Source organism: Ammodytes marinus, assembly GCF_949987685.1.
Source record: "Ammodytes marinus genome assembly, chromosome: 4".
Classification (NCBI taxonomy): Eukaryota; Metazoa; Chordata; class Actinopteri; order Uranoscopiformes; family Ammodytidae; genus Ammodytes; species Ammodytes marinus.
In genome coordinates, this window is record NC_137233.1 from 15,172,412 (window position 1) to 15,197,069 (window position 24,658).

At 39.7% G+C, this 24,658-nt stretch overlaps 2 protein-coding genes across 3 annotated transcripts; both read left to right on the forward strand.

Moving 5' to 3' along the window:
• The first annotated feature begins 1,910 nt into the window (after nt 1-1,910).
• Nucleotides 1,911-17,107, forward strand: gnb1b (guanine nucleotide binding protein (G protein), beta polypeptide 1b). Its single transcript, XM_080026041.1, has 11 exons — nt 1,911-2,285; nt 11,484-11,593; nt 11,707-11,745; nt 11,827-11,933; nt 12,111-12,174; nt 13,111-13,273; nt 13,627-13,693; nt 13,788-13,989; nt 14,131-14,347; nt 14,444-14,559; nt 15,407-17,107. Exons 2-10 carry the CDS (start codon nt 11,537-11,539, stop codon nt 14,548-14,550), a joined length of 1,023 nt encoding a protein of 340 aa, XP_079882167.1. The 5' UTR covers nt 1,911-2,285; nt 11,484-11,536; the 3' UTR covers nt 14,551-14,559; nt 15,407-17,107.
• A 1,963-nt stretch (nt 17,108-19,070) lies between these two features.
• On the forward strand, nt 19,071-24,596 carry tardbpb (TAR DNA binding protein b). Of its 2 annotated transcripts, none has more exons than XM_080026677.1 (5): nt 19,071-19,747; nt 22,153-22,316; nt 22,414-22,566; nt 22,693-22,863; nt 22,950-24,596. In XM_080026677.1, the coding sequence occupies exons 1-5, from the start codon at nt 19,507-19,509 to the stop codon at nt 23,439-23,441; spliced, it is 1,221 nt and encodes a 406-aa protein (XP_079882803.1). In that variant the 5' UTR covers nt 19,071-19,506; the 3' UTR covers nt 23,442-24,596. The 2 variants fall into 2 exon arrangements, with proteins under 2 accessions (XP_079882803.1, XP_079882804.1); XM_080026678.1 differs by having other exon boundaries at nt 22,414-22,554.
• Nucleotides 24,597-24,658: the final 62 nt, after the last annotated feature.

Here is a 24,658-nt window from a genome sequence, read left to right on the forward strand (position 1 = left end):
GAAAGGGGTTGGAGACAAGATAACAAAATATGAAAACATGGATACCTTTTCTGACCTCAACATCACATGGTCCTCTTACTGCAATAGCTTGTTGTTGGACATTAGCAAGTACATCCCCCAGTGACTCTTGTGAAGCAGACAACCAAATAAGGTAGTACTTATCTACAAGAAGTTATGTCCAATATTACAAGGGGTTTCCTCTTGGTATTAAGAATGTGTTAGTCAAGGGTAAGAGCTATGAATCTCTATGTGCCACATGTCTCCTGTTATTCTTACATTTTCACTGTAAGAAGAAAGCACCAGAATCAAAATTCAGCCAAAAAGCTAGATGTTCTGGATAATCAGACTAAATCAGCTATTCACATTTCTGGCAACATACTGTTAAAAAGACATCCAACGCGTCTTATTTTATTTTAGATAATAGATACACCTTGTAGAAGTGGGTGGTCAAAAATCAGTTTGACAAATAGTGTAAAAGGCATCCAAACAAGGGCCTTGTTTTGACATAAAGGCAAACTCAAAGTGACAATAGGTTTTAGCAACTGTTTTATATCTTGTATAAATAACCTTGTGGCAATAGTGTTTAGTCAGATATTGCGTCTTTGGTCAATACATTTTTCATCTATAGCTTTCTATCTGTGTTACCAATAAGGAATAATTCCTCAACCTTATCAGGTCGCCATTGTAATATCAGGCCGCCATTGTAAATAGGAACTTGTTCTCAATAACTTGCCTGTTTAAATAAAGATGAAATCCAATAGAATTGGATTCAGACCGCAGGGATGTAAGAAAGTGCTGGAGATTTAATGAAAGAGGGCGTGCAAAATAGGTGGCGCGAAAAAGCAACAGGAGAAGATTGGTAGTCTTGACATTATATTAAAGGTGGGACCCCTGTTACCAAACCTAGTAAACTTATTTTTCTCATCACAAATTCAAATAAGGATTCTTCAAAGTGTGTATGTTGCACATTGTGCACTTTTATTAAAACTGGTTTCTACTAGGCCAACTATGCGCCATAGTACAGGAAGGAAATGCAAAATAGGATAAAGTCAGAGACACTCATGTATGGATATTGCGTGTTCTTATTCACAATTTTTTTATTTTCTTAAATAAATATAATTGTTTAATGTGTTTAAATGTATGTGATGACTGTGCGTGACTAAATTTTCTTCATTGTAATGTTGTAGCATATTGTTCTCTGGCCTCTCTTGTAAGGTATACCAGCATAACAAATATAGGCTAGGCCTATTTGTTTGAGGTAGCCTACTGTTGTGTAACAGTGTGTAAATAATAATGCTTATTCAGAAAATCATTTAGGTCTAAAAAAGTTAGTGTTGCTCACAATAAAGTTACTATGTAGCACTTGTATTTGTTGATGTGATTTTGAAAGAGTTCAATGGATAGGCTAAATTGAATCATAGCCTAGTGAAATAGGCTAGCTTCACAATATTAAAAAATAAAACGGTTAGTAGTCTAGTCTACCCTGAAATACTGTAGCATAGGCCTACTCTAGATCTATGCAGCCTATTTCCCTGTGACACAACGCAATAGTTAGCTTTGTCCAGATTGTGTTGTTGACAGACACTGCTATTATTAGCCCTGCTGCTCTCTTCCTTCTCTAGCAGCCAAGTTGGGCCCCGGCTGACTTTACTGACTCAGCTATTCTCTTTGACTGTATTGAAGAGGGGAAGAAGAAAAACGAACACCGTGTTCTCTTGGCTTTTAGTCCTCTCTAATGAAATGCACATATAACAAATGAAAAGTGCTAGACATTGTTCAACGTGATTGATAATAACGCTGTTTGATAAAACACCAATCGAAGCTTCTCTGCCCATCGCTGCTGCAGCGTGGGGTTTCCCAGCGCTAAATGCAGGGTTACCGCGCCCATCTCGTCTTTCGATGGACGGCGGACGAGAGTGTTGCTACGGAAAGGGCAGATGTTAATTTTGGCAAAAGGGAGACAGTAGGCTGCCTTTTTGAATGAGGTATAGTGACTTTAAAGATTAGCTTTGTTGTCTGCCTGGGCAGTGTCTTCTGTACAAGGCTAGTGGGTGTGACCCCACCCCCCCTCTCCTTCTCCCCTCTCCGGTTGGTTGGCTGAGGTTGTCAGGCTCCTCAGCCGTAGCCTGCGTTGGGAAGGGCTGCTCCTCGGGAAACTAACGCTAGCTGGCTAAGCTAGTTAGTGAACTAGCGCTGTGGTGTTCGTTGATGCGTGGATCGGAGGTATTCGCCGTCTTGTTTTCCAGTCAATGCCAAAACGCAAAATCAAACTCAAATTGAACAAGGTAAGGTGGAAAAAAGCGTTTATCATGCTGATCATCAATATTTCACAGTAACTGTTGATTTTTCAGCTGATGAATAGTGTCGGAATTGAACTGTCCGGGGGTGGGGTAGCGATAGCTAGCATTTTGATTAGCTGCGCTTAGCTAACGTTAAATTGGCTATTTAATCTTAACCAAATACAAGTAGCAGGGGTACACTGATGTGTGCAGCGGTGGATCCTAAGGCTCAGTATTGTGGCGGATAAGTAGACTGCCACATAGTTTATTTACACGTAACAGGCTTATGCACCTAGTCAAATGAGATCGGTTAACAACCGTTCATGTTAGCGAGAGCCCCTGGCAGTGAGGCAGGGTGTCAGCAATGGCCCAGCGGAGGTGCCTCTTGGCCTATATACTGTACTTACAGTACTGCAGTTAATTACCAAAAGATATCTAGGACAGCTGGGATTATATTATGTGTAATTAACTGTTCACAGTTAGGACTGGACTTCTTGTACTCGAAATGTTACATATACAAATGTTGCTGTCAGTGGATGATGACACACTGGGTTGGGCTGCAACGATAAACGTCCCGTAAACAAATAAAAGCAAATATTAGTTATTGGCCATAACAGGGCACGCTACATCACCACTTAACTTGAAAATGGCACACACATGTTTATATTTAACAGCTACGCGTTGTTAATGCGAGTTCATGTTACCGCGTTTACACCCTTTTTTTCTCATTTTTTTTCTACCACAATCCGAACTAATAAGTTAGCACATTGCTGCCTTCCTGCAACGAAGCGGTCGCGCCGGTGCTACTCCTTTAACTTGGGTTGGTAACGTTAGTTACTTATCACCAGTTAGCTAATTGGCTTTGAGGCAGCTATGAGTGATAGATGGTCATCTACTTTATAAAAAATGGCCCGTATCTGTTATTGCATTTTCTGCTTACTGGAGTCAAACAGGCCATCGCTGCCCGACCTTGCAGCTTTTACAGGCTCAGGTCCACTATAGGGTTAGAGAACCAAATAAATAAACGGATACGTCGTAATCAAATCAACTGTACACCATCGGTTTAACGAGATTGTTAGTATGCAAGTAAGTGGATTTCTGGAGGCCGAACAACCGCCGAGTTCCAGATTTATCCACTGTGTTGGTTGAAAAGCTAACTACATAGCACTCCATGTAATTGCGGAAGAGCTGCTGAGTCTACCCTTAAGTGGCCGTGTGTAGTTTTTTCTTCTTATTGCATTACACGCAACTAACTATTAGGTTGATCCGTCGTCAAAATGAGCGGATCTTACGATAGATCAACTCTGCTTGTTTACCGGACATTGTTTAATCGCAAGTGAAGTAGTTAATACGACGAGTTCATTGCTGTCTTGAATACTAGCTCTGCCCTGCCTGCAGGCCTACACTGTCAAGCTTGCTAGCAAGCTAACTAGCGGACAGCAGTCTGCAAGATGGCGTTTAGCTGCATCTTCTCAGATTTTCATCAGTGCAAGTCATTTTATCAGTACATTGTGCATCTTTCAATACATTTAGAAATTTAAATGCAATTTAAATTATTACTTTGTCAAAAACGAATTGTATGTCATTTGCCACATTTTAGTGCTGATTTATAAAACATTCATTACAAATGTGTAGAACCTATGTAGCCCAACCTTCTAAACAAATGAAAGAGACTGAACAGCTATCCAGCTGCCATTCAAATACAATGCAAACTATTCTACCGTTGTAGGCAAATCACAGTACTGCACATAATGACTAAGTCAACTATCAGTACACTACAGACAATGTTAGCTTAAACCTGTGCACACATTGCCTAGAAAATATACATGTCAGGTATGTGGATTATATTACTTTGTACACTCAGCTATATCTGTCATGCAGTAGCCTAATCATTTTCTTAATAATCACTATTAATTGTGCCAATTATGTATGTAATTCCCCTTTTTTTAATATACATGGAATCCTTGAAAATTTAACTCCACCTTAGTTTAACAAATGAAAAATTTAAACAAAAGGAACTGTATTACGCTTGTTATTTGGCTGGCAAGCAAGGAAATCCAGGCACTTTCTTTAAAGTATGTTGTGTGTAAAAGAATTAAGATTAAACTTATCCTTTTATTATTGAGAAAACATATTTCTAATGCCTGGGCTGGCTTCACCAGCTGTTTATGTAAGTGGACATGGACAGGATTAGGGACTCATTGACTGAGGATTTTAGCTTTTAGGATTATGGAGTTTTAGTGATATTGCTGGTTATGGCCTTTTCTATGATCCAGCTTTAGCCCTGTGAAACATTGCACTGTCATTGTTTAACAGTACAATAAAGCAGATTTTTCCTTGGAGAAGAGATGTACATTGCTGCTGAGTGTGATACATTTTTATTTATTTTTAACTTGAAGTGAAGGAGACACCTTTTTCGAAAGTATCAGGCTCAGACTGCCCTTAAGGGACCTGAGAACAGCTAGTGAGCTACAACTCCAGGCTGTTTGCCACAGCTCATTGTTTATCATGCAGTCAGCTGACCCTGATCAGGCGCTTGGAAATGAGAAGTGATGAGGGAGAAGAAATCTTAACTGTAAGCATCCACAGAGCTCAATCGGAAATAATATTTTTAATGTGGAATATTTAAAATTCAGATCTGAAATGTCTCCAGGCAATCACATCTTTTGATGGGTTGCTATAAAAATAGTCAACACAACGAAAATTAATTGCATCTTCTTGTGCATTGCATTTTATAAGTATTGGATTTAGGACAAAAGGTTTGTGTTATTTAATATCAAATTAATATATTTTGCTAAGACATTATTGAGGTGTTTGTGTATCCACATTGTGTTCTTGTTTATGTAGACTGTATGCAAAGAGAGAAAATGTAACATTTAACTTACTATTTGGGCATTAGTAAATTTAATTATCAATATAATTCATCACAACTTGTATTTCATTTTCTCACAGAAAAAGAGAGGATAAACTGTGTTTAAAAGGTTAACCAATCACAGGACTTTAAGGATAACATAGTCAGGCAGAGAAGATGTATGCTCTTGTCCTGAAACCTGTAGAAACATAGGCCTACTGACTCAAATATACCAGATAAGGTGACTGGAAAGTCAAGATCGGTCAAACTGAATGATGTCATCATTTGTGCAAATTATCTTTTCTTTAGTCTATTTCTAATGTTACATATTAACCTGTTAAGATAGAGATTTGTTATGTTTTCCTTTTTCAATAAATAAGGGATCAACACATTTCTCAGCTTTCAGTGACTTGCTTTTAATAGCAATTTAAAAAGACTGTATTTTTTTTTGGGGGGGGGGGTTTGGGGGAGTTAAACACACCTGCATCCATTATGGTGAAAATGTGTTTCCTAATGTAATTCTGTCTGACGCACTTTAATAATTTATTTGATGGATCTTAGCACAAGGGTATCCATTTTCCATGATAAGTGGAATCGGTAAGCGATCAGGGACTATTTCACAAACAAATACTCAAAACTAATGAGATTATTTAAAATAAGACCGTATATTTATTAAAATGTGCACAACTGTTGCTTGCGGCCATGTTGGCCTTCTTAAAACGGCAGGCACTATTGTTTTGTTTCTCAAATCAATCTGATTTTTAAAAGTGACTTTTAAATTGCAAGTGATCAGATCAGATTTGTTGTGCAGGGGGTAGTATTATGATGTGTGGAGCCATTTCAGCCTCAGGAACAGGTGACTTTGTGAAAGTTGATGGCATCATGGATAAGAAAGTATAGCACAGCATTCTGGCCCAGATTTACTTTTCAAGTAGCCTGGAAATCCTGACCCTGATATCTTGAACGATAGAGGGTCTGGCGACGATCAATAGTAATTTCCAACTCTAGGGGCGGCTCCTACTCGTGCATTTCAAATGCCACTGCACGCAGTTGGATAGCACTACAACCAATCAGAGCGATGCACAAGTGACGTAAGCCCCGTTCGTTTAGCGAACAGCTGTTAAACTGTTCAATTAAACGTTTGCCGTTGTCGGTCGGCAAAACAGAACATTCCACTTACTTGCTAGTGAAAGCTATGAGTCCCGTCTTCCAATTCGTTAAGGGTCGAGGCCAAAGCAGTCTCAAACTCACACAACATATCCGCAGCCATCTTTGATGTTTACTATCACAGCTTCGACGTCGCATGCACGTCACTGTCGTCATCCGGTTACGTCCTCCCCAGAGCACCATATAAAGGGCTCTGGCGCGCCCATATTAGATAGAACCAATTGAAACGTTATACCAGATTTCTGGTAGTCTTGATAAGCTTCAACGGAGCGTCTCCAGACCAACACGCGCAGCAAATTTAATTTGCCAGCGCCTAGTGGCAGGTCTGGGAATGCCAGGCTACTTTTCAAGGGGACAATGACCCGAAACATTCTTTAACTATATCTATAACTATTGCCGGTACTACCTGCGACAGAAGAAATCTGCTGGAACATTGAAAATAATGGACCTCAACCCCATCGAGCAAATTTGGGGCGAGTTGGAAAATAAACTGGACAGATCTATTGTATATTCAAAGGAAAGCCTTTTGGTTTCAGTTGTAGAAGGAATGGGATAACATTAGTGTGGAAGTTCTCAGGAAATATATTGACTTTAATAAAGTCACTTTATGCCAGAGAGATGTGCTTATGTAATTGCTGCAAAAGGTGGACATACCAAATATTACAGTTTGAAAGTGGATAAAAACAGTAGGACTGACTTCATTTGATATTGTTTGTGCTCAGAACAACCATCTGTGTATTTCAAGAACATTTTGAAATTAAAAATATATTTTGGAGGCAAAAAAGGTAAATATTTTCAGATCTGGCAAGTGTTCTAATAATTGTGTCCTTCACTGTGTTTGTATTGTTATATCATCAATGCCCATGCAAATTAATAATCAATTAACTCAACTTTTCTCAAATAGGTAATTTCTTTCTGTCAGAACAATAAATACGAGTTGAATCCAGTACAGGACCGCTCATTCTGGCTGTAGTATTTAATTTCATTTGTCTGGCTTCCCAGAAATAACTGACTTGAAATAATGTAAAAATTCAAGTAATTCAAGATATGAGTATTATATTCGGAGTATGCTATTTGAATCATGGCACAAGTTTTAGAATACATTTTATTGGATGAACTCCTAGAATGCCTTTGGGCCCTTTTATTAATATAAGTGGCGTATTGATCACTAGTCTTAAATTCCCAGTATATCATGGATTGAGGTCAACAGGATAATGATTTATTTTCAGATCACTGGAAAGTCATGCCATAAAGCTGCAATGTGATACATTTGAATTGCATTGTTTTTTCTAGTGGACTTAAATGTAATTGCATGCTCTTCTTGAACAGAATTTCTTTAAAAAACTAACATTAGTGATAGTGACCGTATGAAGTCAGAAGATTGGCAGTTCTTACCTGTGGAAAGCTTTCTCTGTGTGTTCTGTTCAAATGTGCCCCAGAAGTTATGAGAATGACAGACAGATTCATACACGGCAGCAGTGTGCAGAATTACCCTTCGACCAGTTTTAAAAATGTGAGACCTAAGACCATGTCTTATAAAAAAGTATACTGTATGAGAGATAAAAACTAAATAAAAAAACGTACAGATGTACTGGAATGCACTACTGACGGGTCTGAAGTCCTGAGTTCAAGGGAACGCACCACTGCTGCGTGGGAAAATCAGCACAGAGTCCAATAGTATTACTGGGCAAAGCAGCAAATAGAAGAGCAGGGCTCAACAATAAGGATTGCCCGACGTCCCGGGGCAAGTAAAATGCCATGTCGGGCCAGTAACTATGACAACTGGCATGCCCGACTGGGCAACCGGGAGGTTCCGCTGAAATTCTTGAATAATAAAAAAAAAATCATATTTCTTATTTATTTATTTTTAATCGCCAAATACACGTAATCTATCTATGGTCTATTTTCATATTTAACTGGTGCTAATTATTACATTAACGCTAATTTTTGTGCGCGTAGTGTCTGCTACGTTGCATCTCTCCTCTCCTCTCTGCTCCGTTTTGTGAAGGGGGGGCGGGGCTCCACTGCCGATACACACACACACACGCAGACTCGGCACAACACCGGTGAGCACACACCCAGTTAGAGAGGTAGAGAAGAGAACTACACGCAGTAGGTTGATGTGACAGAAAGTCCAAAAGCCAACGAGTACATTATAAATGGAGTGAAGTCGACCCCGACCGTCTGAAAAGCAGCGAAAATATCCGCGTTTTTTAAATGCATTATGCACCCAACGTGAACCAAGTAGTAGCGGGGATGCTAACGTTAGCTCTGCTGTGCAGTTCAACACAAACATCAGCAACAGTTAGCAGAGGAACATCTCTACAGCCTGCATAGATCTCAATAAATGGCCCAGAGGTGTCTGACTTCTCATACCATGAGGCAGTGGAAGCTTAAAAGTAAGCTACTGGAAAAGTGTTCAAAACAGCCTGGCCTGAGCCAAGATTTTGAATCAAATCACTCATACACACATTAAAATAATAGCCTATAGTGAAAAAAATAAAACTTTAAAACAGATTGTTGTAGGCCTAAACAAATGTTTGCAGAAAGAAGTTTTAAAGAATTGCTGTTGTAAAAGGAATAAGGTAAAACAAATAAAAATAAGTGCTGTTAAAGTTCTTTACATGATTTGTTTGCATAAAACATGTCTTGTTTGCAGTTATTGTAGGTTTAGAAACAAAAAAATTACAAATGTTCCAACTCAAATAATATTTGAATAATAGCCTCCACTTTCAGTATGACCTTTAACTCATCTATAATACTGTCCATGATTTGTTTATACATTGTCAATAAAGAGCAAATATATTACAATTATTTGAACACGACTAATAGAAACATTTTTATATAGGGGCCAGTCAAAATTGACTTCGGGCAAGTAGAATTCAGATCCACTTGCCCGGTCGGGCAAGTGAAAAAAAACCTTAGCGTTGAGCCCTGAAGAGCTTTCATCAGTGGGGCATATGCTCAATCACCATTGTTTTTACTCACTATTTGATATATTTGAACTTAATTTATGGATTACAACTTTGACAGGATTTGTGTGGCAATCAGAATTGTGGTTTGGATTATATTAGCGACATTTAGGTGGGAAGAAGCCTGGTCCTAAATGAAAAATGTTTAAGAAATACCCCCCTTGTATCTGTTTGCTAAAAGAAGTAGAAGAATATTGCTACGGGCCATTAAAAGGGATGGTTGTTGTCCCGATGTGTGACTGCCACACAGTCAGCTGTAGGGATGCGTCATGTACATCCCTATGCACGTAAACACGGGCATGATAAAGTTGACTGTTTAGTGCTTGTTTCAGGATACGTGTTTTCAAATGCAAGCCGTGTCTCAGCCTGAATATTTTACTGAGGTCAGTGTTTCCCACATAATTTTTTGATAGGGTGGGGGGGCCCCGACCCCCCTAGGGGGGTCCGGGGGTATGCTCCCCCGGAAGAAAATTTTGTACCTTTTTAAATGTTAAATGCATCAATCTGGTGTACTTTGAGGAACACTATTCCTATATAAATGGTGATTAAGATGGAGTTTAACACACTTATCAATGGTTAATGAATAAATAATTTTCTATGATACACATTTGAGCCATCAAAAAAATGAAGCAAAGGTGGTGGTTACCTGTGGTTCAAAAGAGTGAACACAAGCGCCCTTTTGTTTTATTAGATTGTTGAATTACTAGTACTCAAATAACTGTGACTACAATCACGAAGGATAGCTCACAATATTCTTTCCAGCAGAGGGTGCTCAAAGAGCGCAGAATGAATTGTGATGGAAAAATTGCAGAAAATAGCTACTTATGAATACAGTCACAGCGCGTGTTGACACCGCAGGGGGAGGGGCTGATTGACTCGGGGAGATTGAAGCCTTGATCCCTCAAGCGGCGCTTTGATAATACGTCCATGATTGAAGGAAATATTGTTTCTTGAGATCACAGCGCGAATCACACGTTAAAGATTTTTATGCGGAAATGCTATTGTTTCCAAGTGAAACTTGCGCATTGCAAATGAAATGTATACATGTATATTTTTAAATAGTAAAATATACATATGTAAAAAAAAATAAAAATAAAAAAATGAAAGTGTGGCGGGGCAAAATGAAAGTGTGGCGGCCCGCCACGGAATGATACATTAGTGGGAAACACTGGAGGTAATCAGTTCAGTCCGAGGCTTGTAATGTAATCGCTCGCTATCATGTCTGTCCCAGCTGGCTACTATTTAGCCTAGCTGCTAGCTGCCCTACATGTATCCTCTCGTATGTTAAAAGTAACTTCCCCAACAACCAACACTGGGTGAGCTTAGCGAATATATGGAGAAAAATTCGGATCTGTGATGCAAATCAAATGAAAGAAAGCCAGAGTAGGCTGCACACGGCGTAAATACACTCAAAAGTCCCGGAGAGTTGGGGAGAATAAACAACAGAATGAAGCCGGTAGTCTCTGGCCAATCAGAAGCGTTGGCAGACCACTGATTGGCCAGACAATAGTCTCTGGCCAATCAGTGGCCGGCCGTCTGCCGACGTCACCTTTTAGCATCGGCTCAGCTCGCTTGGAACCTAGAGCGAGGCGATACCAAAAAAGCAGCCGCTACCAGGTACCAGGTACCATGAAATTGCGGTGGAAACGCCAAAAATGCGAGTTGAGTCGAGTCGAGCTGATACCATGCGGTGGAAAAGCGCCAAAACATAAACTCACTTGAAGGCGGGTGTCTGTTGAAGTTTAAAACTATTGGATGCCACTCTGGATCTGCCAACCAATCGCATAACGTTTGGTTGTGACGAATGTCATGCGCCAGCTTCTGACTACAACTGAAACTGGCGCACGTCATTGTTCTCAACCACTCCCTCTGTTCGCTGATTGGACAGGTAAAAATCTAGCGGAGAAATCCCGCGAATAATACCACGCACCCAGATTGACTACTGAAGGGAAATTAAAATTGAGCGAAAGTAGGTAGGCGGGCGGTGCCAGGCTAGTGGGAAAGTGAGATTGAACTATAAACCATCAATACATTGTACCCTAACCTTTTAGTCGATTGAGAAGTCTTCTTCCATTTCTTTCTGCTGTTTAAAATATTTGGTTTTGTCTGAAATGGGTGCACGTCCACTTTTATTACATTTGAAAATATTGTGTTGAATTTAAAATTAAGATCTGTGTGAATGATTAAAGTGATTCTCTTTCTTATCGTTTTTAGATCAACAAGTCCCCCGGTAGCTGGAGTAAAGGTAATAGAAAAAGCAGAGGAAAATGAGTGAACTGGACCAGTTACGCCAGGAGGCAGAGCAGCTCAAAAATCAGATCAGAGTGAGTAAAAAAACACTTTAAAATGCCATTTCATAAATTATTAAGTAAAGCCTATGGATGGATGTGAGATAGAGAAATATTGCCCTCAAGATTTTAGTTTTTCTTCTTTTCAGGATGCCAGGAAAGCATGCGCAGATGCCACACTATCACAGGTAACATTTAACATTATGATCTGATTTCTCTACGTTGCAAGCATCTGCCCTGAAATTAATCAGAATATTAATATTTTGCAGATCACAGCTAATATTGACCCCGTTGGTCGAATCCAGATGCGTACAAGACGAACGCTGCGGGGTCATTTGGCTAAAATCTACGCCATGCATTGGGGAACAGATTCGAGGTAACCTAATTGCCATAATCTAGTAGAAAAGGCCTAAATGTATGTGCTGTCACACTGATGCGGCTGTATTTTGTGATATAACATCAAGTTTTTCAGCACTTTGGTAGGCATTGTTTTCCTCCAGCCCATTTCCTTGTGGTTGCGGTGGTGTTTATATTGCTGTTCTTATTCGTTTAGGCTCCTGGTCAGTGCCTCTCAAGATGGCAAACTCATTATTTGGGACAGCTATACCACAAATAAGGTAAGAAATGCTTTCTGACAGGGGTGATGAAGTAATGGTTGAATTTACAAATGCCATCTGTTTACTAATTTGAAAAACAGATACAAATGAATGATAAGGCCTGGTTTCAATTACACTGTATCTTTTAAGAATTTTTTATTTCTGTTCCTACTGCACTATATTTTACGCCATGCAGCTAATGTTTTGGAAGTTCTAAGGTTACAATAACATTAAAAGGCGGGGTACTATCAGACTCTACCCATGCTTAAAAGGGTTGCAAATCAGCTGAGAGAGGCATTTGTTGCTTTAGCTTTGCGGCTAATGTCTCTGTGCAGTAAATGGTTTGTGCGGTGCACAGTTTGCTTGCCCGATAGACTATTTGGCCCTCTTCACCAAAGACTGAACACTTAAAATGTAAAAGTTCTTGTATATTGAAGAAGCTGTTTGTGTCGTGACTTTGAAAAAACATTTACATCGAGCCTGATATTGCGGACATTAAATCCAACTGGAAATTAAAATATGAAAGGGTCATTTATCCAGTGTATGTCCCGACCTGCTGTGAAGATTGCAGGCCAGATTGGGGTCAGAATCATACATGGGATACATTTATTCTTATAGGGTTCTTAAATAGGAACACTGTGAGTTTCAGCCTTTGTTAAATTAAGCTGCCACATTATGATGAAGTAGCAGCTTATTGATTGATATGTAGTATTATGTTTCCAAGAAAATGGGAGGCATCCAGGGCTGATTATACAGGATGCTGTTGCGATGTCTAAACAGTGCTTCATGAGCTCTCTTCTTCTTTCACTTGCTCTTGTTACTTGGGTTATGAGTGCTTCACTTGGTGACCTGTCCTGGTTAAACATTTAAATTAACAAAATGTTTTTGAATTTCCTTTGACAAAAAAGGACTTCATAGTAAGTTAAGCAATTTGTTTCTGTGTCACTTCTATCGTAGGTTCATGCCATTCCACTTCGATCTTCCTGGGTCATGACATGCGCATATGCACCTTCAGGAAATTATGTGGCCTGTGGTGGCTTAGACAACATCTGCTCCATTTACAACCTGAAAACACGCGAAGGGAATGTACGCGTAAGCCGTGAGCTCGCCGGACATACAGGTATATGATCTACTCTGATTTGTTTGATCCGTCACATAATATCTTAAGCTTAACAGTAAAAGTCCTTGAAGAATTATAAAAGATTGGTTTATGTTGTCACTTGATAGTCGACTAAATAGATCGTAAAACTAGAATCTCAATTCCATATTCCATTCCATAAAAACAAAATAATAAAGGTGTTTGTAATTCCCTAAATTATTATTTAATTCCTAAATGTAGTAGCTGATTCATTTACTGTTTATGATTTGGATTAAGGATATTTATACAAATGTGCTGTTCAATTTTCTACTGCTAGATATATATTTACCATGAAATTCAATATTAAAATCGACTTTTGTTTTTTTTAAATACAGGATACCTGTCCTGTTGTCGCTTTCTTGATGACAACCAGATTGTTACAAGCTCTGGAGATACCACTTGGTAAGTAAAAGTATGGCTAAAATTGTGCAAAAGGTCAGAACATTGGACAAATGGCAAACAGTATCTTAATTGTGTGTATTTGTTTTTTTTCCAGTGCACTTTGGGACATTGAGACTGGCCAGCAGACAACCACATTTGCGGGACACACTGGTGATGTCATGAGCCTGTCATTGGCCCCTGACACACGGTTATTCGTCTCAGGTGCATGTGATGCCTCTGCTAAACTCTGGGATGTCCGAGAGGGCATGTGCAGACAGACATTTACCGGCCATGAGTCTGACATCAATGCCATCTGTGTAAGTGATGTTGAAGATTCAAAACATCATATTTTTTTTTATTTCCTTCATGTGAAATTGCATTTTGGGTTGTGTTAGATGTACTTTTTGTTCCTGTGTATTCCTCTATTGTGCATTAAGGATTTCTCTCGTCATTTTTAGTTCTTCCCTAATGGCAATGCCTTTGCCACGGGCTCCGATGATGCTACCTGCAGGCTGTTTGATCTGCGTGCTGATCAGGAATTAATGATCTACTCTCATGACAATATCATATGTGGCATCACTTCTGTTGCATTCTCCAAGAGTGGCCGTCTTCTTCTGGCGGGATATGATGACTTCAACTGTAATGTGTGGGACACACTAAAAGCTGACCGTGCTGGTGAGTAGTTAAAGCATTAAAGGTGGAGTCAGCGATTCTTTCTGTGTAGCCTTTTTTAGTCCTTAAAACTAAATTACAATTGTTGAACTCTTTTAGGGGTGTTGGCTGGACATGACAACCGTGTAAGCTGCCTGGGCGTTACTGATGATGGCATGGCAGTTGCAACGGGATCCTGGGACAGTTTTCTGAAGATCTGGAATTGAAGCCTGAAGGTTTTTTTTTTTTTTCTGATTGTTTCACATTTTCTTAAATTTGTACCTAGGCTATTTCTTGTAATGTCCTAGTCCTAAAACCTGTAATTGCTCGTGTTTGTTGAAGCTTCATCTTTTGCTTGGCTGAAGTGGAAGCTGGTGTGCCCTTGCGCTAACTTTGTGCCCTTACAAAGAGAGTTGAGGGTGCAATGAAATGTCTTTCCGTTTTAATCCTTTCTGGGCTGCATACTAGAGACACATGTTTGCTTGAATGGATCTTTGTGATCTCCTATGACTTAATCATACAAAAAAGCGACGTATGACCTAATCAACAAAAACAATCTTTCCCCTCATTTTTTTATTGAGTTCTAGATAAACATCAGGAGAACTACTACAACTGCTTCTATTATTTGTTTAAGTTTTCTTTTTTATATTGAAGAGAATACATCTATTACAATGACCAATCAGTGCACTAATTTCAGTGACTTACAGTAATATCAAACTTCAGTCAGATAACAGTAAAAGTTGTTTTTACCAACTGCAGAAAGAAATATTCCACTGTAGAATTGAATGTTCAGCTTTAACATAGTGACATTTTTCGTTAAACTGAATTATTCAGGGGAAAAATGTATTTCAATTTTGCAGAATCCCGAAAAGGCCAATTAACTGTAAGCCTTTGTCTGTATGTGGTTGTAGATATAATGAACACAATCAACCTTCTGCATTATTATGCCCGTTTGTGTCAGTAGTTAGCTTTCTGTTTTGATCTTTGTCAATAAGGTCTTAAAATAACACAAGACAGATTAGCTCAACAGTAGATCAGGTTAGATTAGTTAAATTCTAAATTTCATTTGTCTTTGTTTCCCAGATGTTCTTTTAACTCCAAAGTTGACTGGAAGACCATTACAACTTCAGAATGTTCACAGCATCTTCTTCAACACTGTTTAAACTGACTTGGACACCACAAAAACGAAGGGAAACCAATGCCTTTCCTACACAAAGAAGAGCACAATTGTTTATCACCTAGTTATGAAAGGATCTCCTGTGGTATCAAATCAGAAACTTGTTCATTCCTTCTTGGACCATTTTATGTTACCTTGAAAGAGAAAACAACACTATCATCCCATGCAAATGTGTGAGTCTTGAAAGCAAATGTTGGAGTGTAATTGTACAAATTATTTAACTTTTTTTTTTTTTTAAGAATTCTATTCTGATGGTTTGTTATTCTTGATGGCTTTCTTTTTGTCATACTTCTTTAGTGTTTTAGATATGTTTGAATTACAGCTTGTCTTTCTAATCCAGTTAAATCATATAAGACAGATGAGAGAAATCATGCAGCAAGTAATAGTAAGCGAGTAAAAGCTTGGATCATATTACACGAGCAGCTTTCAAAATGTCCATGATGTATTTATATACTAGCTGTTTTTGTTTCATCACAGCCTTTTGCACATGAAGAAGCTTTGCCTCTCAACTAATACTTTGTTAACTAACCAAGCACATGCTATAAGTTATGAATGCTCATTCCAGTACAAAAGGAGTTATTACGAGTAACTTATACAATTTACCCCCTTAATTCTTGTACATGTCTGTGACTGAGCGGGAACGGGTGGGGTAACAAGGAAGGTGCTGAGATAATTGGGGCATGGCTGGATTTTATTATATGGATGGGGGATTGTGTTAAGTATCCACTTTGAGTGAAACGCCTCACCTGACTAAATAGACACTTCCTTTGCTTGGGACTGCAGTTGCAACTCTGTGAATGAAATGTACAAATCAATGTCTGAAAATAATGGTCTGTTTTAAGTTAAGACATTTAATTTTGTCTGCCATGAGTTAATTTAGATGTGCATGCTGTAGACTTGCTTTCAATGGTGCAAAATCCTAGATTTTTTTTTTGTTTCTGAAAAGGAGAGTAACCTATTGATTGAACTTAATAGAAGCCATTTTTTTGGCTCCACTTCTGCATACATCATGTACTAATACTGGTAACGCTATGCACCAGAGTGCGCAAGAATGGAGAAAGACTTAATATCGATTGCATACTTAGTGTAAATTTTGCTTACCAGTTCTATTGATGCCAATTTTTTTAATAATTATAACAATCATTGTGAGAATTATATCTTGACGAGTCCTATTCTCTCCTTCAATTCTTCACACTCAATGGAACAAAAACACCCTCACATACTGTCCATACTAAAACTTTTGTAAAAAAAATTATTTCTTGGTCTTAAATTGAAAATCAGAGCATCTGAATGACAAACATTTCACTGTATACAGAAGCACTTTTGTTAAAGTTGTGACATATTTTCACTTTTCTTTTTTCTGCGATGATGTACAATAAATGTGATGTATTTGTGTGGCCACAAGTGAAAATGCAATTCAACTGCGATGGATTCCCTTTTCTCTTTCCATTAATATTATAGAGCTCTGCACCCTTATGTACCTTTTCACTTTTTGTATTTCATTTCAGTCTGTTGGTGTTACACGGTGAGCTGGATGCAAGATAGATACTGTACTAAATTGTACTGTTATTGATTGAAAAATGTAATAAAAAGCTGTTTGAGATCTTTTTGTTGAGTTGAATCCAGAATTTGAATTGTTCTGTCATGTAGCTCATACTTCACGTTTGTCAGTCAGATTTTTAAATTTTTCATCCTTGTGATATGCTGCATTCACGTGTTATCGAAATAGTCTGTAAATTGAGTGTGTTTTTTTTGTTTTGCACATTACGACTTCAAGTCAGCGATTTGGGAGAAAGAATGCTTTTATGTGCACTGCAGACCATAGACGGATTATGAGATAATGGGCCCCTGGGCACAAACTTTTAAAGGGCCCCCCACTCCTCCCTATCCAGTCAGGTACACTGACTTTTCCACACCGATACATACAATTAATGGCAAAAACATATTAAGGGAGTCAGTGTTTCCCACAGGACTTTGGGATACTGTTGGAGGGACCCTGTACCTTGTTGGGGTGGGGTCCGGGGGCAGGCCCCCCCGCCCCCGGAATTTATTTTACCTTTTTAAAGTAAAATGCATCAATCTGGTGCACTTTGAGAGGGAATTTTAGAGGCTGTATTATTATTTTTCTTAAACAGGCGGCACTCTTTACTCTGCATCTGTAAACACAGTACAGAACATGGGTCTGCAGACCTAAAAGAGGCAACAATATAGCAAATACACGAACCCACAACGTTACCTATAGTCCGGTGTTAAACACTATTGTAGAATACAAAGCTATTGTAGAATACAAAGCCTAGGATGTTAACACTGGATTTTTTTTCACCCGACACAGTATTTACATGTAGGGTAGTCTCGCACAGCCAGACCAAACTACAGCTAGTAGTATACAGGTAGGGGAACTAGATGAGATCTTCACTAATTTTGACAAACACACATTCTCCAGAATAGCTGAACAAAAAACATCGAACTGGTTAAGTCGGACCATCCAAGGAGCATGTGAACCCAGCAAGTTAACTCCCCAATATGAGGGCCATGATCAAGCTTAAAATTAAATAGACACCAATTGATTTTGGCTTTGTTGATTTAATATTCTGAGAAGGTTTAATAATTGTGGGGGTGTTCCTTAGTTTTTTTAGACCTTAAAATACTCAGCTCCTTTTATTCTACAATAGTGTTTTACACCGGACTATAGGTAACGTTGTGGGTTCGTGTATTTGCTATATTGTTGCCTCTTTTAGTTTTCGGGAAAACAAATCTGAATAAAAGCTAAATATCGTGTGATGATTTTTACCATTGACTATATGTTTTAATCTTTGATATAATTACTGGATTATGCTTTTTTGCTTTGAAGTGTCCCATTCCATATGATCAATCAACGGATATTGTTGGTTGGCATTGGGACAGGTTTACAAATTGATCATGAATTGAACATCCAATTTATCAATGTAGACTAACACTATAGCTCGGACTTGTAATTAATTTTATAATAAAAAAACTAATGCCTGCGCATCAAAGAAAGGAAAAGGTAGCCCTAATGTTTACCTTGTTCATGCACGTGACCTGACTGCAAGAATTAGCAAAACAATTATGTTCGATAATAATATTATATAAACTAGGACGTCTAAATTCTAAGCCAAAACCTTCTGATAAAAAATGAAAGTGAGACATTTCGCGGCATGTTCTATATAGGTCCATGCATGTAATGCCCGCTTTCCTTTTTTCCTATAGCCTGTCAGTTTCACGGTCCGCCATCTTCCCATCTCTGCCGACATCACGTCAACAACGGAAGCTGAAGCTGTAGTGGACGTTTTAAACCTGGACTACATAATCTCTTACAAGGGGGGGATACAAGATTACAATTGATTGCCTGCGATACAATTGATTCAGTTTTATTAGACAATATTCACAAAACAAATAAATACAACAACATAAGGGTCGGTTTAACAACTTGGTACTTCTGATTGATTAAATTACTGCCTTTATTAAGGACACACCGTGGACATTACCCGCCAGGACATGAAACCGTCCAAGGAAATGACGTAGTTCCGTTCTCCCTTATATAATGCCATTTTGGTAGGCCAGGTTTCGTCGTCCGCCTCGTGGAAAAAAATATTCTACGCTTTATTTCTAACTTTTGTATTTCGGAAGAGGCGAGTGTTTTATTGAGTTTTGATTAGTCATTTTCAGTTAATCTTTTTTTCGGATTAGTTAGCAACGGAGCGTGCGCAGTTTTATTAAGTGGCTCTGTTCTCCGTCGTTGTCCGGTGTTGACGACACAGCGAACAAAGGAAACAGTAAGGTCGGTGAACGCTCTTTAGTTCAGACGGCAGAAATATTCTTAATAAGACAATTGACTAAACCAAACATAACGACATAAGTGCAGTAGTATTTGTCTAGAAACGTGTTTTCATCAAATACAACCAACCACTTAGCCTGACTCATTCATAGCGGGCTAACTGCTATCGTTTTGATACAAGCAAGAAGTTTTATTTTTTCGGGGGCTAAAATGGCCGAAGTGTACATTCGAGTAGCTGAGGAAGAAAACGAGGAGCCCATGGAGATTCCGTCCGAGGACGATGGCACTGTGCTGCTCTCAACAGTGGCTGCTCAGTTTCCAGGCGCCTGTGGCCTACGTTTCAGGAGCCCCGTGTCTCAGTGCATGCGAGGTGTGCGTCTCGTTGAAGGGATCCTGCACGCGCCAGAAAACGGATGGGGGAATGTCGTGTTTGTGGTGAACTATCCTAAAGGTAGATATACGCTTCTTGCATTCCTTTGTCTTTTAGCTAACACTGTTTTCGAACAGGTGGTCAAATGTAACGCTATTTATAATTCATGATGTACCTCTGGCACACTGAAAATAGATTCGTTTTTTGTTCTATCACGCCTTTCAAAGGCCTCTTCGAAACGTAAAACACAATGTTTCAAATGTTTATATAATTGCAGTGTATGTAGGTACATCTGGCCGATACCAATATAGATGCAAACAAACTTTATTGGAGGGACATTATAAAAACAGACAAGTTATATTTACTTATTGGTAATTTCAGAGCTTGTTCCTGTTTCCAATTGGATGACACTAGAGTTGTATGTAATGTATAGTAAAAAAAGCAAAAACAATCTAGAGGAACTACAGCTTCTAAAATAACATACATTCTAATTGGCACCTCCCCTTTTTAAAAATATTCAACAAGCTTAGGAAGTATTATTTATTCGAGTGGTGTCAACTCATGGGCATATATAGAAATGGACACCGGATTGAAACACAGCGCTCATTCATTCCTATGAAAGCTGCTCATTGGCGCAGGGAAGCCACACGGAAGTACTAATGCGGAAATACCATGCGGCCCGGAAGCATGACGTAGCGGCATTATGGACCTATCAAGTAAGAGGGCGGCAAGCATAGCCATGACGTAGCGGATGTAGAATCATTCTCGTTCTGTAGCATCTAGCATTGTAAGCTAAAGGTCTTAAGGTGCGAACACACCAAACGCGTTGGGTGCGGTGGCCAAAGCGCCCAACGCACCTGATCTGGCGCTTGGTCATTTTGTGTCAAAAAATGGTTCAACACGCCCAACGCTACGCAGCTAGTCTCCCCCCCGATATATTTATTCCCCTAATCAACCATGGCTGCGATCAGACCCGACCCGACACAACAGCGTTCATGTCCGCACAAAAACAACAACACGGCCAACAATTGTGCCTAAAGACAAATAAACAGCAACTGAACGGAACAAATAGCCTTAAAAAACAGCATTACAGATTCACGCCACTCGGAAATGAACACAAACAGCAAGGCAGCACCATACCAAACACATTTACAGCAGCATTGTGCGCAGGGCAGTAGAAAATAAAGGCAAGTAGCCTACATTACCCTACCTGGCTGTGACGGGACCGTGGCTGGTGTAGATATAGGCATACTCGTTGTGAAAGTTCCCCGGACTTAGCCGTTATGTGGAGGTGGTGGCCGCACACAACCGGGTGAGTTAACTAACTGGTTTATCGGCTAAAGCACAGCCGCACATATTCACTGAATTAACCAGGAAGCCCATTCTCCTGGCTCACTTTCCCCACGTCTTCTAACCCGACCCCGAGCGGCTTCATATCACCAGCCAGCCGCAAATACATTTCCTACTCGGTGTTTCTCAGCCTCTGTGTTGTCCTCCCACCGTGCCGATGTCCGTGACGTCGGGTCAAGCTCACCGCTGATTGGCCAACGCGGCTAAACGTCACGCGATGGAGCGTTAAAAGTTAAATTTTTTACAGAAGAACTGTAGTTTGTGGCTAAAATAATAACCGGATATATTCCCCTCGTTAGCGATTTCAATGGGAAAGACTTCCGCGATCTGATTGTATGTCTCGAGCCTGAAAACACAGTGCCATGTCGGCAGACAAACTGCGTGACTAAAGGAACTGTCCAGTGATCCGAGTCCCTCCGTTAGTTTCTGTCTACAACCGACACAATCACCGGAGACGACTTCACAGCAGCTAAAAAAAAAATTGTATTACCATTACGGCTTTGATGCCAATACTGTAACATTACGGCGGCAGCTAAAGGAAAAGCGCAGTTATCACTTAATTTTCTGCATCTCAACCTCTGCTGTGGGAAGAAAGAAAGGGGGCAAAGTAAGTCGATTGATTTGTCGACTCGCAGGCGGACGGTAGGCAGCTCTGCCAACGGAGCGAAAGTGCGCCCGCTTGTTGCTCCGCCTGTCAAAACGCCCACGCATCATTTGTCCACTGGCCTTTCATTAAAAAATATATTTTATATTAGGTTTATTATATTGAGTCTTAAATAAACACTGCTTTCATTACGACTCTCAACGCGCATTTCAATGAACCATGATGTAGTCTACAAAAAGATACTGAACTGTGATTGGCCGTTACTAGCCCGGGCGGGCCAGTGACTGGCCAATCAACTTGCCCTGCATATGATTTTACTGGCCCCGGGCCATTGGTTATGTCTAACCCTGGTCAATGTATTTTGCACTTGTGAAACATTGTCCTTTGATGTTAAACTAATTTGCAGAACATTGTGAAAATTGGATATTTGTACCTTGTGTCAAAGTAGCGATGGTGGGGGTAGACACGTCTCAATGTCTGTCAGTTTAAAATATATTTTTTTAGTTGTTAATCTGTGTTGATCACATTTCAGACAACAAAAGGAAGATGGAGGAAATTGATGCATCCTCTGCTGTGAAAATGAAGAGAGGGGACATGAAGACATCTGACCTGATTGTACTTGGTCTTCCTTGGAAAACAAGTGAACAGGACCTGAAAGACTACTTTGGCACATTTGGAGAAGTCATCATGGTTCAGGTATAATTATAGAAACATGAATAAAATACACATTGCTTTGCTTTGTACTTTATGTGGCGACAGTTGTTCATCATTGCTTGATATGTTTGTGTCGCAGGTCAAACGAGATGCCAAGACTGGTAACTCTAAAGGATTTGGCTTCGTAAGGTTCACAGAGTATGAAGTTCAAGAAAAGGTTGTCTCCCAGCGCCATATGATTGACGGGAGATGGTGTGACTGCAAGCTCCCTAATTCGAAGGTAGATGATATGGTAATGTCAATGCATATCCCCATTCCCTACACATTATGGGAATGAGAACTGGGTTTACATTGTTGCTAACACTTGAAACACTTGACCCATATGGCTAATTATTGTTTATTTATTTCTCGTCAACAGCAGGGTCCAGATGAGCCAATGAGGTGCCGTAAAGTGTTTGTAGGCCGTTGCACAGAAGACATTACCACTGACGACCTACGGCAATTCTTTATGCAGTACGGAGAAGTCACAGATGTCTTTATCCCTAAGCCATTCCGAGCTTTTGCCTTTGTCACATTTGCAGATGATCAGGTATGATGCTAAATGTGTTAAAATGACTTTCTTGTTGTTGTAGTACCTTTGTCCAGATTACCTGATTTGTGTCTTTTCCCTCACAGGTTGCCGCAGGTCTCTGTGGCGAGGACCTAATAATTAAAGGTGTCAGCGTTCACATCTCAAATGCTGAGCCCAAACATGGCAGTAGGCAGTTTGATCGTGCAACACGGTTTGGCAATGGGTTTGGAGCTCAAGCATTTGGTAGTAGCCGCAGTGGGTTAGGGAGCAGCGCTAACAGTAGTCTGGCTAATTTTGGTAACTTCAGTCTGAACCCAGCCATGATGGCTGCCGCTCAGGCTGCTCTGCAGAGTAGTTGGGGGATGATGGGTATGCTGGCTAGCCAGCAGCAGACATCCACCTCAGGCACCACTGCAAGTGGAACAAGCTCTAGTAGGGACCAGAGTCAGTCTTTCAGTACAGGTAACGGCAACTACGGCACCAGCTCAGCTAGTCTTGGCTGGGGAACAGGGTCAAACTCTACAACCAGCGGTACTGGCTTTAGCTCAGGTTTTGGGTCCAGTATGGAGTCAAAGTCATCTGGGTGGGGTATGTAGGTTTAGTGTCTGTTTGGTAAGTATTGTGACAAAGATTAGTCTTTTCAAAAATGTATACCTGGTGTTGATGCGTATCTGAAGACTTAACAATTTTGTGGAAGATGTTTTGTACATTCGGCAAAAATGCTTAAGATTTCATTTAGAAAGTGTTGAAGTGAATTGTTTACCAGGATTTCTGACTTAAGTGCTATTTTTGATGTCTCAATTGTTTCTATCCATTTCAACTGGATTCTTTAATGCATGTATTGTGAAATGTGATATAACCATTTTGAAAATGCATGACACTTTGTGGTTCATCATTATCTGGCTTTGTCATCGGCCTAAAGGCAATCTTGCATTGGGAAGAATCTGGTTGAAACGTAAATGTTTTAAGTGCAACTTTATTTGCAGTCAAGTTCTGTGGAAAAGCCTTCATTCAAATCTCTTCTGCAGTTCACCTCTCTTCCATTTCCCTGTGAGGAAGCTCCTCTATGGCAGTATTCTTGGGGTGATATCGGTATCATTCTTCCTCTTCCCACACCTGTAAATGCTTTGCCATCAAACAACGGATTCACTCCGCATGTTCTAAGAGACGGTGGGTGTTTTCACTTTTATCCACTTTTAAATGAAGAGAACTGCCCAACTGACATTTTAAGAACTGATGAGTGCGATTGAGGATGGCTTGTGGCGAAGAGTGAAGCGATGAGTGAGCGAACGGAGAGACGCGTGAAACGGAACTGGTTGTGCGGTGAAAGAGCCCAATTTGACTGCTTTTTTGAGTGTGTGAGTGGAAGCTGCAGATGCTACAAGCACCTCCCCTAACATGGACATTCTTTGATTAGTACTTCAAGATTTTCTTTTTTTTTTAATCTTTGCAAGTTTTTCCTTACTCTTTAAGTATGTTGATCAAGTGCAGAAATATCAAAATGTAGTGGAATGTTGTGATATTTGTATTGCTTATATTATCTGATTTGAATGGTGTGTGCTTTCATGTTATTGATCTGATCTGTAAGTGTGTACTTGATGTGGATGACACCTGCTGGAGACTGGGGGACGCGAGTGGTGGTGTGAGAACGTGGAGTGGTGTGTCCAATGGTTCCCAGTAGCTCTTGTTTGTGAAGTGTTTGAAAACATGTCAAATGAAGGGAGTTCTCTAATAAAGTTCATTTGAATATATGCTTAGTTGATAATACTTGAGTCAATTTGTCAAATAAAAAACATCTAATTCGATTCACATA

What these genes read in the sequence shown, in the direction of transcription:
- gnb1b (XM_080026041.1), top strand. Translation starts at nt 11,537, where the DNA reads ATGAGTGAACTGGACCAGTTACGCCAGGAGGCAGAGCAGCTCAAAAAT. An exon ending in CAGATGCCACACTATCACAG is followed by an intron (nt 11,746 to 11,826) that starts GTAACATTTAAC and finishes AATATTTTGCAG; the next exon opens with ATCACAGCTAATATTGACCC. An exon ending in AGCTCTGGAGATACCACTTG is followed by an intron (nt 13,694 to 13,787) that starts GTAAGTAAAAGT and finishes TTTTTTTTCCAG; the next exon opens with TGCACTTTGGGACATTGAGA.
- tardbpb (XM_080026677.1), top strand. Translation starts at nt 19,507, where the DNA reads ATGGCCGAAGTGTACATTCGAGTAGCTGAGGAAGAAAACGAGGAGCCC. An exon ending in TGTGGTGAACTATCCTAAAG is followed by an intron (nt 19,748 to 22,152) that starts GTAGATATACGC and finishes ATCACATTTCAG; the next exon opens with ACAACAAAAGGAAGATGGAG. An exon ending in TCACATTTGCAGATGATCAG is followed by an intron (nt 22,864 to 22,949) that starts GTATGATGCTAA and finishes TTTCCCTCACAG; the next exon opens with GTTGCCGCAGGTCTCTGTGG.